At 36.5% G+C, this 17,320-nt stretch overlaps 1 protein-coding gene across 7 annotated transcripts in view; it reads left to right on the top strand.

Annotated features, from left to right (window-relative positions):
* The window catches only part of supt3h (SPT3 homolog, SAGA and STAGA complex component), a 152,920-nt gene that overhangs the window by 73,848 nt on the left and 61,752 nt on the right, over positions 1–17,320 (top strand). For all 7 annotated transcript variants that reach the window (XM_049463557.1, XM_022673032.2, XM_022673038.2 and 4 more), the window contains one exon: positions 7,555–7,639. In XM_049463557.1, the coding sequence (XP_049319514.1) occupies positions 7,555–7,639 (85 nt within the window). The remainder of the gene's footprint in view (positions 1–7,554; positions 7,640–17,320) is intronic.

Raw genomic sequence — 17,320 nt, 5'->3', positions numbered from 1 at the left:
CAGAGCTTTAAGACCTCAGATAATGCAAAGAAAACAAGTTAATTTTCATAAGGTTTTTCACCCTGGTTTTTAATCACAGTTTTCATGCATCTTGGCATGTTCTCCTCCACCCATCTTACACACTGCTTTTGGATACTTCATGCCACTCCTGGTGCAGAAATTCAAGCAGTTCAGCTTGGTTTGATGGCTTGTGATCATCCATCTTCCTCTTGATTATATTCCAGAGATTTTCAATTTGGTAAAATCAAAGAAACTCATCATCATTTTTAAGTGGTTTCTTATTTATTTCCAGAGCTGTATATTAATGAATATAGGTTTAAAAAGATTTTAACTAGTAGATTTGATGTAAGTTAATTCTGTGAACTAAAAAAACACTTCCAGGACTGTAACATCACAGTTTTGGGGGTTTGAAATTGTCCAATATTACTGCTGTGTATGTTCATGTTTTTCTTTTCTGTTTTATGTACCTAACTTTCATTATTCATTCATTCTACTATAAACACAGTTTAAGCACAGCTTTCAATTTTAGGACACATTTAACATATTTTTATGCATAATACACACATCTTATGCACACACAGCTTACAGCAGGATGGGATATTGTTGTATTTGTCCCAGGGATATGATGTCAGAGATCATGCTCGGTTCTTGGTGTTTTAGGCTACAATACCCCGCCCTTTCATAGTGTTCTGTGCCAACACACAACACCACCTCTCCTGCAGAACCTGTAAAAATGTCCATAAAATAAACAGAGCTTACCTTCCAGGAGTTTATCTTGGGATTGAAAGTGCTTCATTGACTAGTTTCTGTGCTTACATTTGGACAACAGTGCTTGCTGATGGAATCGTGATAAAGCCGGTCTTTTTATCTAACTAAGCAAGGCTGAAGCTTCACGTGCACTTTTTATTTACCTTTAAATAAAATATTATCCTTTTTAAAACTCAGCCCACATGAATGATTCACAGGCAGGCCTGCGCCACCATAAAACCTCACACATTGTGGGAATATGTGAAATATAAAAAACAAGCTTTGCTGCTTCTCTCTAGTTACAGCACTAATTAGATTAGAGAGTCTGTTGAATGAATTGAATTATAATCCTTGTTTTTGGTTAACCCTGAAATGGGATTTAAAGTGAAGGATAAATTAAAGTGCGGAGTGAATGTCACCATATACTAAGTAGAAGAGAGCAGCTTTTTAAATTCTTTTTAATGAACCAGTTCCACCAAATAAATGCGGTATATTTAACAGAAACCCTGAAAACTGTAGTGGTGAAGATGGATGGACATTTCAGATGAAACCATGGTGGGTGTTGGCTGGTGTTTTATGCATGTTAAAAGAGATTTTATAGGTCCTGTTGTTGTTCTGTTGTTTTGTTAATTATTTTTTACAACAATAATGCAGTGAAACTGTTATTGTTATAATATGGGTATCTTAACCAATACCCATAAATGACTGCTTCTCTTTTAGGGCTTTGTTCTGAACACAATATATATTAACATTAAAAGAAACCGATGGATCTAATTATAGAGTACAACACTGCTATCTAGTTAGTGTGGTTTAAACACAACACTTGATGAACCACTTTCTGACACCTTTTATTACATGTAAACTAGTTATTAAAAATCTACCCTGCGCATATGAAAATTAACACATTATTGCAAAACAATACAACCACTATTTACTGCATTGCTCACTGACTAATATTCAGTCAGTATACATAATACAGAACCAGTCAAAAGTTTGGACACACCTTAAATTCAGTGTTTTGCCATCGCGCTGAGCTCTGTATTTTAGATTCTTGCCTAGATGACAGTTTTGCACATCTTGACTGGATTCAGTCAGGTTTATGAGGTAGAGTCTCCTGGAATGTTCAGCTTTCAGTTAACAGCTGTGCTGAACTCATCAAGCGTTAATTATTTGAACTCCTTTTCCTCATAATGTGTTTGAGAGCATCAGTTGTAACGTTGTGAAGAGGTAGAGATGGTATACAGTGAATAGCTCTATGTGAGTAATGTTCTAATCCATATTATGGCAAGAACTACTCAACCAAGTAAACAAAAAATACTTCAAGAACTTTGAAAGTTGCTCAAGTGCAATCACAAAGACCATCAAAAAACGTTAGGATGAAACTGGCTCTCATCAGGACCGCCCCAGAAAAGTACACAAATACACACACCGGTAATGTTTATCAGAATTACAGGCTACAGAAACCACAAGAGCATCTAAATGCTTTACAGAGTATTCTGGTTTGTTTGACACTTTTACATTACTACATGATTTCTTCTGTTTCTTCATAAACTGAATGATTTTAGTATTCATTTTCAATGTAGGGGAGAAAAAAAGAAAAACATTGAATGAGAAGGTGTTTCCATACATTTGACTTGTACTGTATATTGTTACACATTTTCAGCTAAAACAACTTTTTTAAGGAACTCAAGGGGGGAAAAGGAAATGAGGAAAAGAAGTAAATATAAAAAGCATAGTGAGAAGGTTCGGTTCTTGGCATTGTCAAATCAGTAAATCATATTTTCAGCATTATTGCAGTGAGTTTTTGAGTTTTGACGATAAGTCGATAATGTAATTATGGTGACGGGTCGTCTACACAGTAGTAGTTATGGAGATAAGCGCTGTTGATCAGAGCAGAAGCGGTGATTGGGCCCGTGGCCTCGGCGTGTTTACTTTGAGAGGCAGCGCGAGTCAGTCTGCCCTAAAGACGCTAAACAAAAGCCTGGCAGAGCACAACTGCTTTACTAAACCGGGCTGGATGTTTGGGTACAGGCTTTAAGTTCAAAGTGCACGCAGCACAGTGGACGCTGATGTTTACCAGCTTGTGGTGCAGCAACAGCCTCCTCCTGCCTCTCTCCATGTCACCAACCACCCATTCTTACTCACAAACGCTGAGGCCACCGACACCGAGGTAAACACACACTGATTTGACGATCCTGAATCCCCCCACCCTCCCCCTGTTTTCCCCTTACCGCAAACAAAAGCTCTTAATAACTGGAGCTCAAAGCTTCTTGAGGTCCTTATGTTTTGTAAGTTAAGTTTAATAAGAACAAACTGTGAAAGATGAAGCACATGGGTATTATTTACTTGAGTTTTCCCCAAGTTCTGCTGGTTTATGGATATTGATTATGAATGGGGGTGTCAGATTTTTTTTTTCTTAGACTAAGAGGTAGTTTGGTGTTTGTTTTCACTTTAGACCTCTGCCTCGCTCTACCTCCAGCCTAGTAATGTCACATGATCAGTCTGTGAAGAACTGTATTATTACTGAGCATATCATTCATTGTGTTTACTTTCATGTTTGTCTAAATATGAATAATCCTTCACAATATTTTAGTCATTGTCACAATGACCAATGCATCAATAAAGCAATGCATTATACCTGTCACTATATTATTCAACAAAATTTAATTCTTCTTAAAATTGTCATTGCATTAGTAATTTTATTATTATAGGAGTGTAAGGAAATATTATTATTTTTTTCTTTTCCTAAAATTTGATTTCAGCAATCTCAATATATTGCCTTTATTACAGGATTGAAATAGATTGCATTTGAATCATAAGCCCAGAATAACTTGATGCATCATATGTTGCAAATTTCTTGCCTACATACAGACATATAGCAATGTCTTGTATTGGCAATACACTATCAATATATAATATATAAATATGCTAACAATAATATCTTATATCGCAATAATTTCTGAGACAATATATCGTCCAACCAATTGTGTTTATCATAACAGGCCTACTGTGTAGTAAACTTTGCTCTTTTTTTTATTAGCCTGGAACGAATAGAGAGGGAGGAGAGGCAGACGAGTGCAGCCCTGCTCATGTTGATAATTACAGTGCTGTTTATTGCTCCATATAGTTGATGCTCTTGAGTTGATGATAATTATGTTGTTGTTGTTGTTGTTTTCCTGTGTTTCCGTCTGCATATTAGTTTAGTATGAATGTATTTTGATCAGCCGCTCTGTGTGAATTGTGCCCAGATTGGTAAAAAAAAAAAAAACTAAAGCGTCCCTGTTTTATTTTAGAGGAGGAGAGTCGAGTCAAGACAACAGGGAAATTGTTTCTCATTTTTGCGGAAATGAGAAATGATTGATCACTGTCCAGCCTCTCCGCTCCTATACGGTCAGACTGTTGTCTCGCGAGTTTCCTGGACAAACCTAAAATGCTTTGTGACTAAACAAATGGAATACATTATACGACTGGAGTAAATTACCCATTTTCCTCTGGAAGTCATTTGAATTAAAATGCATTTATGTGAAGCAAAGAAATGAAACGGGGATGTAATAAAAGTTAATTGACAGGGTTATGCTTGAAATACCCAATATCCAGATGTATAGAGCCATTTTTCAGGGCTAGGTAACTGTGTGTTCTTTTTATTTGCCTTTGAACCATAAAAACAAATAAAAAAATATTTTAAGAAAGTGAGCTGGTGGTCCGAAGTGATTTGTTTTTTGCCAGAAAGTAGCAACTTTCATAAATAGCAATGTTCTGTTCAGCTGTTCTGTAACAGAGTGAACCTTTTTTATGCACTGCTTCTGAGATTTAATATTAAAAACTGGAGAGTTTGGTCATCTCTGACTGACTAAATAAATGGAAAAGTAATAAAAGTAATAGAGTCGTTTTAAGACATTGAAGGCTAGGTAACTTTGAGTTCTTTTTATTTGTCTGTCTTAAAATTGAGCTGTCAACATTAGCACAGAATTAATTCATTTTTAACACAAATGGTGATGAATTAGTGGGATGATTTGATGATATTACACAATGTTGCTTACTGATAAGTACTGACTTTTTATTTTGCCTAAAATAAATACATTTAAAATTTAGACTCTCTCTATCTCTCCCTCTCTTTTTATTTCAGTCTCTTTCTCTCATACACTGTCTCTCCCTCTCTCTCTCTCACACACACACACGCTCTGTAACTCTCTTTCTTTCTTTCTTTCTTTCTCACACACACTTTCTTTCTCGCTCTCTCTCGCTCTCTCTCACTCACATACATTCTCTGTATCTCTGTTGATTTCTCTCTCTTTCTCACATACACACTCTCCCTTTTTTCTCTCTCTTTCTCTATCTCTCTCTCACACATTCTCTCTATTTCTCTCACACACTCTCTTGCGCACACACACTTTATCTCTCTATCTCTCTCTTTTTCTCACACTCACGCACTCTCTCCCTCTCATACACACACTCTCTCTTTCTCTCTCTCTCACACCCTCTATCTCTATCTCTTTATCCCTTTCTCACAACCTTCTTCTATCTCTTTATCCCACTCTGTCTCTCACGTACACACCATCTATCTCTCACACACACACACACACACACACACACACACACACACACACACACACAGAGCTGATGGCACATTTCCACTGTCTTAAGGGTGGAATATTGAGCTATATTACTATACTTTATTCCCTCTATTAAAGCTTTTAGTTCAATTCAATATTTATTTATTATTGATTATAATAAACAAAAAAATAATGAATCATAAATCCAATAGTAATTGATCAGAGAATATTGCTGTGAATTAGTTATAATAGTCGTGTCGTCTTTTTTAATAGACAACACCACTAAAATAATTGAATTGAGTAATTTAACACTCCTTTTTTTATTTACATTTAAATACCCATTTTTAAAAGCTAAGTCTAAAGGAGAATAAAATTTGTAGTAGCTTTATTATAGAATTTTTGTGAAATATTTTAATTTTTTAATTAAAAAAAAATGTAAAAAAATAAATGAATAAATAAATAAATATGGTCCTTTATTATTTTGTTTTGTTTGCTAGAAAGTAGCAAATTTCATAAATATAAATATTCTGTTTAGCTGTTCTGTAACAGGATGAGTTTTTCACACACGGCCTCTGCTTAGAGATTTCATATTAAACACTGGAGAATTTGACTGACTGTATAAATGGAAAAGTAATAAAATAGTCTCCTCTTTATGTATTTATTTATGTTTTAATATTGATTCCCTTTGAAGCTCTTTAAAGTTATATTATTATGATGTAAAATTTCATAAAGAAGGCCTCCTGCCCTGTATTCAAATCACAGTAAATCATTCGCTACGCATCACTCAGGAATTTCGATCAATGTCATCAGTAAATTTAGCCTCATATTCCAAGTGTGAAACTTCTGGTGGTAGTTCTCATCTTCTTCTCTCTTAAACGGAGGGAGCCTGTGGCCGTTCAGCGGTTTGCACTTCTATTGGATAAAACCGCCGTGCCGATATTAAGCGCAGTGAATGTGGGAAGCCTTGGCAGCCGCAGTGTGGGAAAAACTGTGAATAAAGCTGTGTAGAATTTGTAAACAGCGCTGTGGCCATGCATATGTTTATGCCCTGAACCTCTTGTTATTTGGGTTGCACGTTGGCTGCTTAACTGATTTAAATTACTCTTTTATTAATACCTTTATGATCAGTTATTAATCCTAAAGCAGAAACTAATGATCTGTAGCAGAGTGTATGGCACTCCACAGGGTTCGGTTTTAGAGGCTGTGAAAATTATGTAAAGTATGATAGAAATTAGGTGAGGCTTATTTCCAAAAGGTTTATAAAGGGCTTCATAAAGGTTAAGTAACAGATCTGAAAAATTGTTCCATGCTAATTTTAGTTTTTGAGGTAGTTTTTGGAAATTGTAATTTGTAATGAGTTTACTGATGTCCAATGAAGATCTTATTAAAAAAAATGTTGTGAATAGCACAGCCTTACTACTAGTTGCTGTAGTACATGGAAATGTACACGTTTCTCAGTACCTTTAAAAACAGTAATACTGGACAATTTATATATTTTTTTATTAATTAATTTTATTTATTTTAGTAATCTAAAAATTGATTGAAATGTGACTAGTAACAAAAGTGGAACTCTTTTATTTATTTTTTATTTTTTTATTTTTTTTACTTTTAAAAAAATGTCTACATCAGAAAATACGCTGGATTCTCCTCATTTTCCATAATGAGAAGAACTTCTTTCCATGACAATGGACCATATATTTATCCAATTGGTTCTTTTTTTAAATATTCCTTTACTTAAATACCCATATAAAATATTATATAAGAATGCTAATGGGCTTCCTATACAGTGAGGAAGTCTAATTTATACTTTGAGCATCCAATAAAGGACACACACTTCTGGACAAGCTGAGAGATAGAGAACAGTCACGGATATGTAGACTGAGGCAGTAGAGTATCATTACATAATTGTACGTGCATATTATTATAGTTATGCACTTCCCCAAAAATGATTTTCTCCCTTTTACTGACAGTAGGGCTTCATGGTGATTTTAAAGCTGTTATTATAAGATAATGGACTATATAGTTACTCTAAGTGTAATTATTTAAAACGCATATAAAGACAGATGCTGAGACTTTTGTGTGGTTCTGATTGCTTTATTAGACATGATTATGATGCTAAAGCTATTGCAACAGCTGTTGTGTAGCATATTTTTATAGGAACATGCATGCATGGTCTTTGAAACAGTAAAGAACCCTTAAAATGGTTTATTTGACTTGCTGGACTAATCTTTCGTTCCCAACTTTATCTTTACAGGTTTGCTCTCGGAGATTCTCGGAGACCGCTGCATGAGACTGCCGCCCTGGTGGAGGACATAGTGCACACCCAGCTTATCAACCTGGTAAATCTGCAGGAGCTGTGATTTTAAATTATAAAATTGTAAATTGTTTGACATAATTCAGGCTACGTTATATGGTTAGAATAATTATATTTTGATAACATTGCTATGTATGATGACTTGCAATATACAGAAAAATTACATAATATAGAAAAATTATAATATATAATGTGACATGGATGTAGACTGGCTAAAATCATTCTGACCAAAATAATTGACTATTACGTGACTAATTAATTCACACATCCACTGCAACACTCGTCTGGAACATATTTGAATAATTTAGTTTTTGTATTATTAGGACCAATATACACTACATCATAAGTTTTAGAACACACCAATTTTTTCTGCTCATGTTCGCCATTTAAGCTCTTCAGATGCAGTGAATAACCTAAAATGGTATAAAACCTGGTTAACTTAATTTAATTAATACAAAAGCTAGCAGAGCCTGTTAAGAAAATAAAAAAAACTAAACACTGGGTAAAAAAGTATATTGTGAAAAAACTAAAATAATTGTGTATTGTTAAAAAAAAAAAACCCTGAAAGAATTGTATACAGTTTTGAAAAAATAAAAATGCCCAGAAAGTTTTGGAAAAGTCATGGAAATTTGGTCTACACAATGAAGCTCTCAGGATCTGACACACATTTTATTATTCACGTTTGTGTCAACATTTTATCTGGTTAATTTTAGAGATACTATAATCAATTTTAATTGTGGTTTTAGTTGATTTTTGGTTTTATTGTCCATGTCTGCACTGATTTAAAAATCGTACATGAAAATTTGCCTTGAAGGCGTGGAAAAGTCATGGAAAGTCATGGTTTTCATCTATTGGTTAAAATGTGTATGAACCCTGTGTATATTTAAAAAAAGGATATGTGCATTTTAGGAAACAAGCCATTGGTTGACTTACAGCTGGTCTTTAGCAATAGAAATAAACTGAGCTTTGGAAATGGATTAAAAAAAAATAAATTTTAACAGCCTTTCTCTGTAGTAAAGTAGTGCTGGAACAGATTGTGTTACTGCTGTTACTCTCTACTGCAGCATTAACACACTTACACACAGCACACTCACACTTTCATCATAATAACTAGAAAAAGACACAGAGATAGTTTTGTAACTATTAAAAGTAGAAGTCTTTTCTTTAGAGAAATTACAAATAAAAAGGGTCCAGGGAATACTTTTTCCTACACTTTCAAAAGACTTTTAGAAACTGGAAAGAGTAATTTCTGACTGACCCACATGGCAACAACGCCTTTAGATCAGATTAACACTGGACTAAATCTCAGTTCCTTAAGTGAAGAGAAGAAAAAAAGAAAAAACAGCTCATCTTGGGTATACAGCACTACACTACACTACACTAAACAATAGAGGAGTTCTAAAAGTTAAATTGACCAGTAGAGTGTATATATATGGAGATCTTTTTGTTTTGTTTTGTTGTTTTTGCGCTGCTTTTTAACAAGGGCTATTGACGTGACACCCTATAGCTGATGCACGGTATGACAAAGCCTTTCGACATTTGCATCTGGGAAATGGTTTAAGGGAGATGTGTAATTAAGTATAAATAGTGCAGGCCGCCTCCTTTCCCTGCTGAACTGCTCTGAGCACTCAAAAATGTCCTCCTCCCAAACTTTCCCAGCAGTCCTGCCCTCCGCATCTGAGCTCACAGCCACTCCAGACCCTCAACTGAGATACGAGAAATGAACAGAGTTAAGTAAATAACCACGCGTTCAAAGCCAGTAGCTTTCATTGCTTGGATAAACACTGTTACGCCCCTACATACACCTTGTCTTGCATTTACCGCCAACAAATGAAAACACTGATTGTAGCAGCCTACAGTTTCCCCTTCTTCAAAGAACCAGCAAATGAGACAACATATCTTTTGTTTGTGGAGGGGATCTCATCGGGCATACAAATAATGAAACGTTGGGTATATAAAGCAACAGTTTGACTTGCTTATGTGGTTTCTGACACTGTATAACATACTACTGCCTTTAAAAATAGGTAGAGCCATGGTTGCTTCCTCTCTTGTTAGCTGTTATATATATATATATATATATATATATATATATATATATATATATATATATATATATATATATATATATATATATACATATATATATGTATGTGCTAAAAACTATGGAAGCAAATCAATTTTAGAATAGGAATGGTAAAAATATATTAGTCTATAACCAGAGCCCAGACCAAGTTCCTAATATTGAAACAAATTTCAAAACTGAACAGCTAAGCAGCACCATCCATCCATCCATCCATCCATCCATCCATCCATCCATCCATCCATCCATCCATCCATCCATCCATCCATCCATCCATCCATCCATCTTCTTATCAATCCATCCTCCTTCATCTTCTTATCAATCCATCCTCCTTCATCTTCTTATCCATCCATCCTCCTTCATCTTCTTATCCATCCATCCTCCTTCATCTTCTTATCCATCCATCCATCCTCCTTCTTATCCATCCATCCTCCTTCTTATCCATCCATCCATCAATCCATCCATCCATTCATCTTCTTATCAATCCATTCATCTTCTTATCAATCCATTCATCTTCTTATCCATCCATCCATCCACCCTCATTCTTATCAATCCATCCATTAATCCATCCATCCATTCATCTTCTTATCCATCCATCCATTCATCTTCTTATCCATCCATCCATTCATCTTCTTATCCATCCATCCATCCTCCTTCTTATCCATCCATCCATCCATCCATCTACCTTCTTATCAATCCATCCATCCATCCATCTACCTTCTTATCAATCCATCCATCCATCCACCCTCATTCTTATCAATCCATCCATCCATCCATCCATCCATTCATCTTCTTATCCATCCATCCATCCTCCTTCTTATCAATCCATCCATCAATCCATCCATCCATTCATCTTCTTATCCATCCATCCATCTTCTTATCCATCCATCCATCCATCTTCTTATCAATCCATCCATCTTCTTATCCATCCATCCATCCATCTACCTTCTTATCAATCCATCCATCAATTCATCCATCCATCCATCCATCCATCCATCCCACTTCTTATCCATCCATCCATCCATCCACCCTCATTCTTATCAATCCATCCATTAATCCATCCATCCATTCATCTTCTTATCCATCCATCCATCCTCCTTCTTATCAATCCATCCATCAATCCATCCATCCATTCATCTTCTTATCCATCCATCCATCTTCTTATCCATCCATCCATCCATCTACCTTCTTATCAATCCATCCATCCATTCATCTTCTTATCAATCCATCCATCTTCTTATCCATCCATCCATCCATCTACCTTCTTATCAATCCATCCATCAATTCATCCATCCATCCATCCATCCATCCATCCCACTTCTTATCCATCCATCCATCCATCCACCCTCATTCTTATCCATCCATCCATTAATCCATCCATCCATTCATCTTCTTATCCATCAATCCATCAACCTTCTTATCCATCCATCTTTTTATTAATCCATCCATCCATCCATTCACCTACTTATCCATACATCACCCTACTTATCCATCCATCCTCTTATCCATCTATCCACCTTTTTATCAATCCATCCATCAATCCATCCACCCATCTTTTTTTCCATCCATCCATCCTCTTCTTATCAATTCATCCATTAATTCATCCATCCACCTTTTCACCTTCTTATCCTTCAATCATCCCCCTACTCATCCATCCATCCATCCATCCACCTACTTATCCATACATCCACCTACTTATCCATCCATCAATCCTCTTATTCATCCATCAGTCCTCTTATTCATCCATCAATCCTCTTATTCATTCTCTTATTCATCCATCAATCCTCTAATCCATCCATCTATCTATCCATCCTTTTATTCATCTTCTTATCCATACATCCATTCTCTTATCCTTTCATCCATCCTCTTATTCATCCTTTTATCCATCCATCCATCTTCTTATCCATCCATCAATCTTCTTATCCATCCATCCTCTTATCCATTTCTTCCTGGTCAGGGTTATGGAGCTTACCCAGAATCATTGATCTATTATGTAACAGTCTTGGCTAGTTATATTTATGCCACCAAAATGTACTTACACACCCCGAACACATCAGAAAAATCCTTTCTACATCTGTGGCATCGTAAAACACACAAGCTACTTCACTAGAATACGGTCGTTTTGATACTTTTAGTCAGTTTTCCGAGCAGATCACTGCTAGACTGTAATTAAATGCTCATTAAAGGAATATGGGTATATGACTACATGACCATAGCTCATGAGTGTGTGTCTATGCTAGGCTAAAAGCTAACTCTGTCCAACAATAATTCACCATATTTTACCATATATTCACTCCATTTGTTCGCTCTCTCTTAAGCAAACTTGTAAGTTGACTACCTCTGACTAGTTTTAAGCACTTGAGAGAATGTCTTAGCCAGGCTAAAAGCTAACTAGCTGACTGTCTTCAGTCTCTTCAGCTAGATTACCATACGCCTCTCTAAGAGGACAAAGAGTGGACAGTAACACTCAGTAAAAGTAATACTTACTATTTATACATCTTACTAACAATTTAAGAATACTCAATAAATGCTGTTTATTGCTCCTTTAAGTATAGGCTTCTATTTATTGTTAGCAAAATGAGCCTTTTAGCTCTAAAAAAAATAGAGGCACAAATGTCAGACACCAAACCTGGCTTGGCTGCTTAACATTTTTGTGTACATTTGAAAAATTATGGTTGCTTTGTATCTCAATAGGTATTTTTTGTTTGAATGCAAGCTTTTACTCTACTCATATTCACATTATAATGGACAAAAGTATTGGGAAACCTACACCTTGCACCTACAGGACATCCTTTTTGACATCCTATTCTAAATAAATAGGCAACAAAATAACGAAACACCAAGTTTTCTATTTTTTTTTTTTTTTTTACAAAATGTCCTAATGTATTTTAATTTACTCAACTCAACTGTCAAAGAAAAAATGTGTGCTTTTAATTTTTTATCCCTTTAACCCATGTGCTGTCTGTGTCAGTGCACTTTGCATATTCTACAGAGTCTCTAGACATCAAAGGGTCTGCTAGTTTGTATCCCCCCCCCCCCAAAGAGTTATCTACGAAGGGTCAAACAGGCAGCTGTGACACACGCTGTAGGTTTAACCTCTCACCCCGTAACTCCACGGTGCTCTGACTGCCTACGAGGAGAAAAGTAGCTCTTAACATTCATTGTTTTGACCTTTAGCCCGGTGAGTCTGAGGGCTCTTAAATCAGGCGCTCTCCCCTGTGTCTCCGCACTCCAGAGACGGACAGCAGCCCCTTCGTTCCGCCCTCCACAGCTGCAGGCCGGCCGAGGGCTCTGGCTCCGTCCCTCATTTCTACTCTCCTGATTCTTAAACACACAGTAGCTATTTCTGCTTCTCTATTGTGTGTATTTTGTGTGGTCTTTTTCTGTTTTCCCTCTCGGAGCCAAACCCAGTGCAGTTGTTGAAGCTGTCACAGAAAAAGCGCAGTTTGACATGAACAAGTCGTGCAGCACCAGGCCCATGCCATATCAAACATAATATTTGTGCAGCTTTTTCTTCTTACTCCAGCGTACCAGGCAGAGAATTCAAAAGGCAACAAGTTGTGCCATTTAACTCAGTCGCAAGTTTGGCCCAAGCTTTTGTTGGGAATGCTTTGCTTCTTAATGACAGTTGTTGCGGTACTAGCTTCTACTGTCCTGATACAATATAATGGACAAATATATTGAGTTACCTACACATAGTTTACAGTACATTTTACATTGAATTCTAAATCCATAGACATTAAATAGGGATTCACTGAAATGAAAAAAAAGTAACATTTGTCTTCTTTTTTGTTAATTATGCCAATTTTTACTTTTGCATAAATTAAGCTATTTAGTTTAAATTCAAGGCATCAAGTTGTGCCATTTAACTCAGTCGCAAGTTTGGCCCAAACTCTTGTTGGGAATGCTTTGTATCCTAATCAGTAACCGTTGTTGCAGTACTAGCTTTTGCTGTCCTTTTGCTGTCTACAGGACATTTTTTCATTGCATCCTGAATCCATGGACATTGAATAGGGCGCACCAAAACCAACAAAATTTGTCTGAGGGTCTTGTTAATTTTGCGACTTTTTACTGTTTACCAAGTTTTACTCCTATTTTCTTTCAAATATAGAGGGCAATTTGCCCAATCCCAATTATATTAACTCCCCTTATCACGAACAATGCCATTAGCCTACACTAGCAAGGGGAAGTCTAGCAAACTCCTCCTCTGACATGTGAAGCCAGCCACCGTCTCTGTCATTGATGCAGCAGAAGTGGGTAGCCAGTGAGACTGAGGAATGCACCGGATCCCCAGATCCAATACATCAGATATCAAGTGTCTGTCATGACCAAAAGCAGCAGCACAAACCCTAACAGTGATGTAGTGAGGAAGCACCATCTTAACACTCCTTATATTCTCCTAATGGCCAGTTGTGCTCTCTTGTACTCCAGCTACTAATGCCAAGCTGCATGATACAGGATCCGGTTCAGCGATCCTCAGGTCTTTGGATCACTGAAACCCCACAGATTTCAAAATATGTATTGAACACTTAAATTTTTTTAAATCTCATCAAACATATTCAACAAAGCGTGATGCTGTTGGTTATAAATTACAAATAATTCAGCATTTTCCCTTATTTTATACACTTTACACATTTTTAGCTAAAGAATTCCAGTTGCTGAATGTTGAGTGCATCTCTGTCATTAATATGGATTTGGTCTCCTCATTGCGGCTTTTGCGGGATGTTTTGCACTTTTGATTAAAAGAGCATTTGTAAGGTCAAAGTCTTTCTCACCAAACTTACCTAGCTGTGCCTTAATTCACCTTGTTTTATGGACCCTGCTGTAATAATAAAAAAAGAGTCTTCTAGAACAGTTCCCACAAAAAGTGGTAGACATACAACTGTCCAAACAAATCTTTATTAGTTCCTCAAGCTAGAAAAATAAGTGCTATTAACTATAAAGCTCTGGAAAAAAGAGACCACTTAAAAATTATATATATATTTTTTATTTTACCAAATTGAAAACCCCTGAAATATAATCAAGAGGAAGATGGATGATTACAAGTCATCAAACCAAGCTGAACTGAATTTTTGCAGCAGGAGTGGCATGAAGTTATCCAAAAGCAGTGTGTAAGACTGGTGGAGGAGAACATGCCAAGATGCATAAAAACTGTGATTAAAAATCAGCGTTATTTCACCAAATATTGATTTCTGAACTCTTAAAACTTTATGAATATAAACTAGTTTTCTTTACATTAATTGAGGTCTGAAAAAAGCTGTAACCAAATAATTTGCAGTTGTGTGTCTGGATTTGAAATAATAACTGAATAATAAACCTGGGGTTCAATATGTTAGGTTTTAAGACTCTGGCTGCTCATCTGTTTCCCTACAAAAGTCCCGCAGCTGCCACCCAGAGGAGCGCGCCGCGTTCTCTTTACCTCACATCCGGAAGTGCACAAACTTGTCTTGTTCACTTAATACATTAATGTTAACCGTCATCTGCTCGCCTCGTATTTTCTGACAGTGGCCAGTGCCAGACAGATTTATAGACGACCTGACTTTCAATCAGATGCACTGAGAAAGAAAAAAATAAAAATAAAATAAGCTCAGCGTATTATAAATCGCAGCTCTAGAAAACTATTGTGGAGCCCACTTGCCAAACATATAAAGCCAGGACAGTCTAAAGTAATTTACAGACAGCTCCCAGAGGACACATAACTCTGCATTCTGTTGGTCCGAGGCTGCGTGGCGCACGGGAGGTTAAAGGCAAGCGTGATAAAGCTGTAACACGCACCCCTCGGCGTGTGGTATAGAGGAGCTGTCTTACGGAGAATCATCTGTAATTCATTGCCTGCATGAAGAGCTGCCACATTTTTTCGATTTAGATGGTTTTTATTTCCTTTATTTATTGCTCTTTGCTTCCTTTCATCCCTTTATATCTGCCCTGAGACATCGCAGTGTCTCCTCGTCCACGCTATCTTAAAATCTCTTCTCTTTATTGCACTGTGATGTCTCCACTGTCATTCAGTGTGACAGCGTATGTAACGCAGCACTGCTGGATATTTACTTTCGCAGCAATATAAATAACTCCCTGCTCTCGGCAGTAAGCACTAAACAGGCCACGGTGGCGATAACCCTCTATTAATTCTCCGTTTCCTCCCTCCTGGATTTATTATTGTTCCGAGGGGCCAGGTGTAGGCCTGCCGAGTGGACCGTAATTGTGTTCATGCTGCTTAGCTGAAGACCGCAGTAGTAATAAACCAAATTACACAATAAATCCTTCCCAGATGGCCTGCAAAACATTTCACACTGCTTTGGCAGTGTACACTCACAAGTGTGGAGTGTATTCCCCCCACACATCCACATATGTGTGCAAATAAACCTCTTATCTTTGTACACCTTGCATGTTTGATTTACTTACCGCAAATGTGGCTGTAAGTATTGAGCACAGTACAGTATATATACCAATAGGACGTTGCATTATAACCACTTCCTATCCATTTTTCAGCTCCTCATATGATCATATAGGAGCATTTTGTAGTTCTGTAATTACAGACTGTAGTCCTGTATCTGTTTCTGTGCAAACTGTTATATATTATTATATACATTACTATTCTACTTTCACCCCGTTTCCTCTTTACAGCTATTATTTGGATGTGGATCTTTCTCAGAGCTGCAGTGACACTGACATAGTGGTGGTGCTGGTGGTGGTGATGTGTTAGTAGTGTGTTTTGCTGGTACAAATGTTTCAGACACAGCAGTGCTGCTGGAGTTTTTAAACACTGTGTAAACATCACTTATTGTCCACTATAATAGAAACTTCTACGTAGTTCTGGACAGTATGACCAAAAAATGCATATCACAGTATTTTGCAAGATTCTGACTGTTTCATGGCATATCACAGTATTTTTTTATTATTATTTATTTATAGTTTTTTTTTTCTTTTTGTACCAGAATGCTTCTTCTGCGGAGCTGTTTTTTACACAGCGCTCCACAGTGGTATGGCTGTTTGTAAAAAGTGAATATTGATTTTAACTGGTGCCGATCCTGAAGAACCGTTGATCATGTGATTGAAGGAGTAAATTGGCACGGGTTTGGATGATGCAGTTCTTGAGAAAAGAGATTAAGTGAAGTTAAGAGGAAGTGGCTGAAGTGTCTCTAGGAGGATGTAGTATCCTGTTACAGAGTGTGTTTACTGAATTTGACTAGTACAACCAGTGCTCTCTGTAGCTTGCTTTGTACAGTATGTTTAGCCTGTACACTTACACTGCCTGTAAAAAATTATTTTTCATCAATTCATCAATTTTAAGACAGCTTTGGATTAAAGGGTTTAAAATGTGTTTCTAAATAAAACAGAAGCAGAACATTTTATGATTGTGTATAATGTATTTCCAAAAAATGTGCAACAATGTAAAAATAAATGTTCTCCTGACAAGTTTCAGTTTCAGCAGCCAACAAGTGCTCACCATGTGTGAGACTTCTTCGGGCGTGTTGAAAAAGCATCACATTTTGCTCCTTATAAATCTGATTGAGAGATGTACTTAAAGACAAGAAAAAAATACAGCTCTGGAAAAAAATAGGAGATCATATACAAATTATGAGTTTCTTTGATTTTACCAAATTGAAAACCTCTGGAATATAATCA

The sequence above is a fragment of the Astyanax mexicanus genome, chromosome 14 (genome assembly GCF_023375975.1).
Source record: "Astyanax mexicanus isolate ESR-SI-001 chromosome 14, AstMex3_surface, whole genome shotgun sequence".
Classification (NCBI taxonomy): Eukaryota; Metazoa; Chordata; class Actinopteri; order Characiformes; family Acestrorhamphidae; genus Astyanax; species Astyanax mexicanus.
Note: the sequence above shows the minus strand (reverse complement) of the source record. Positions and strands in the feature narration are given on the sequence as shown.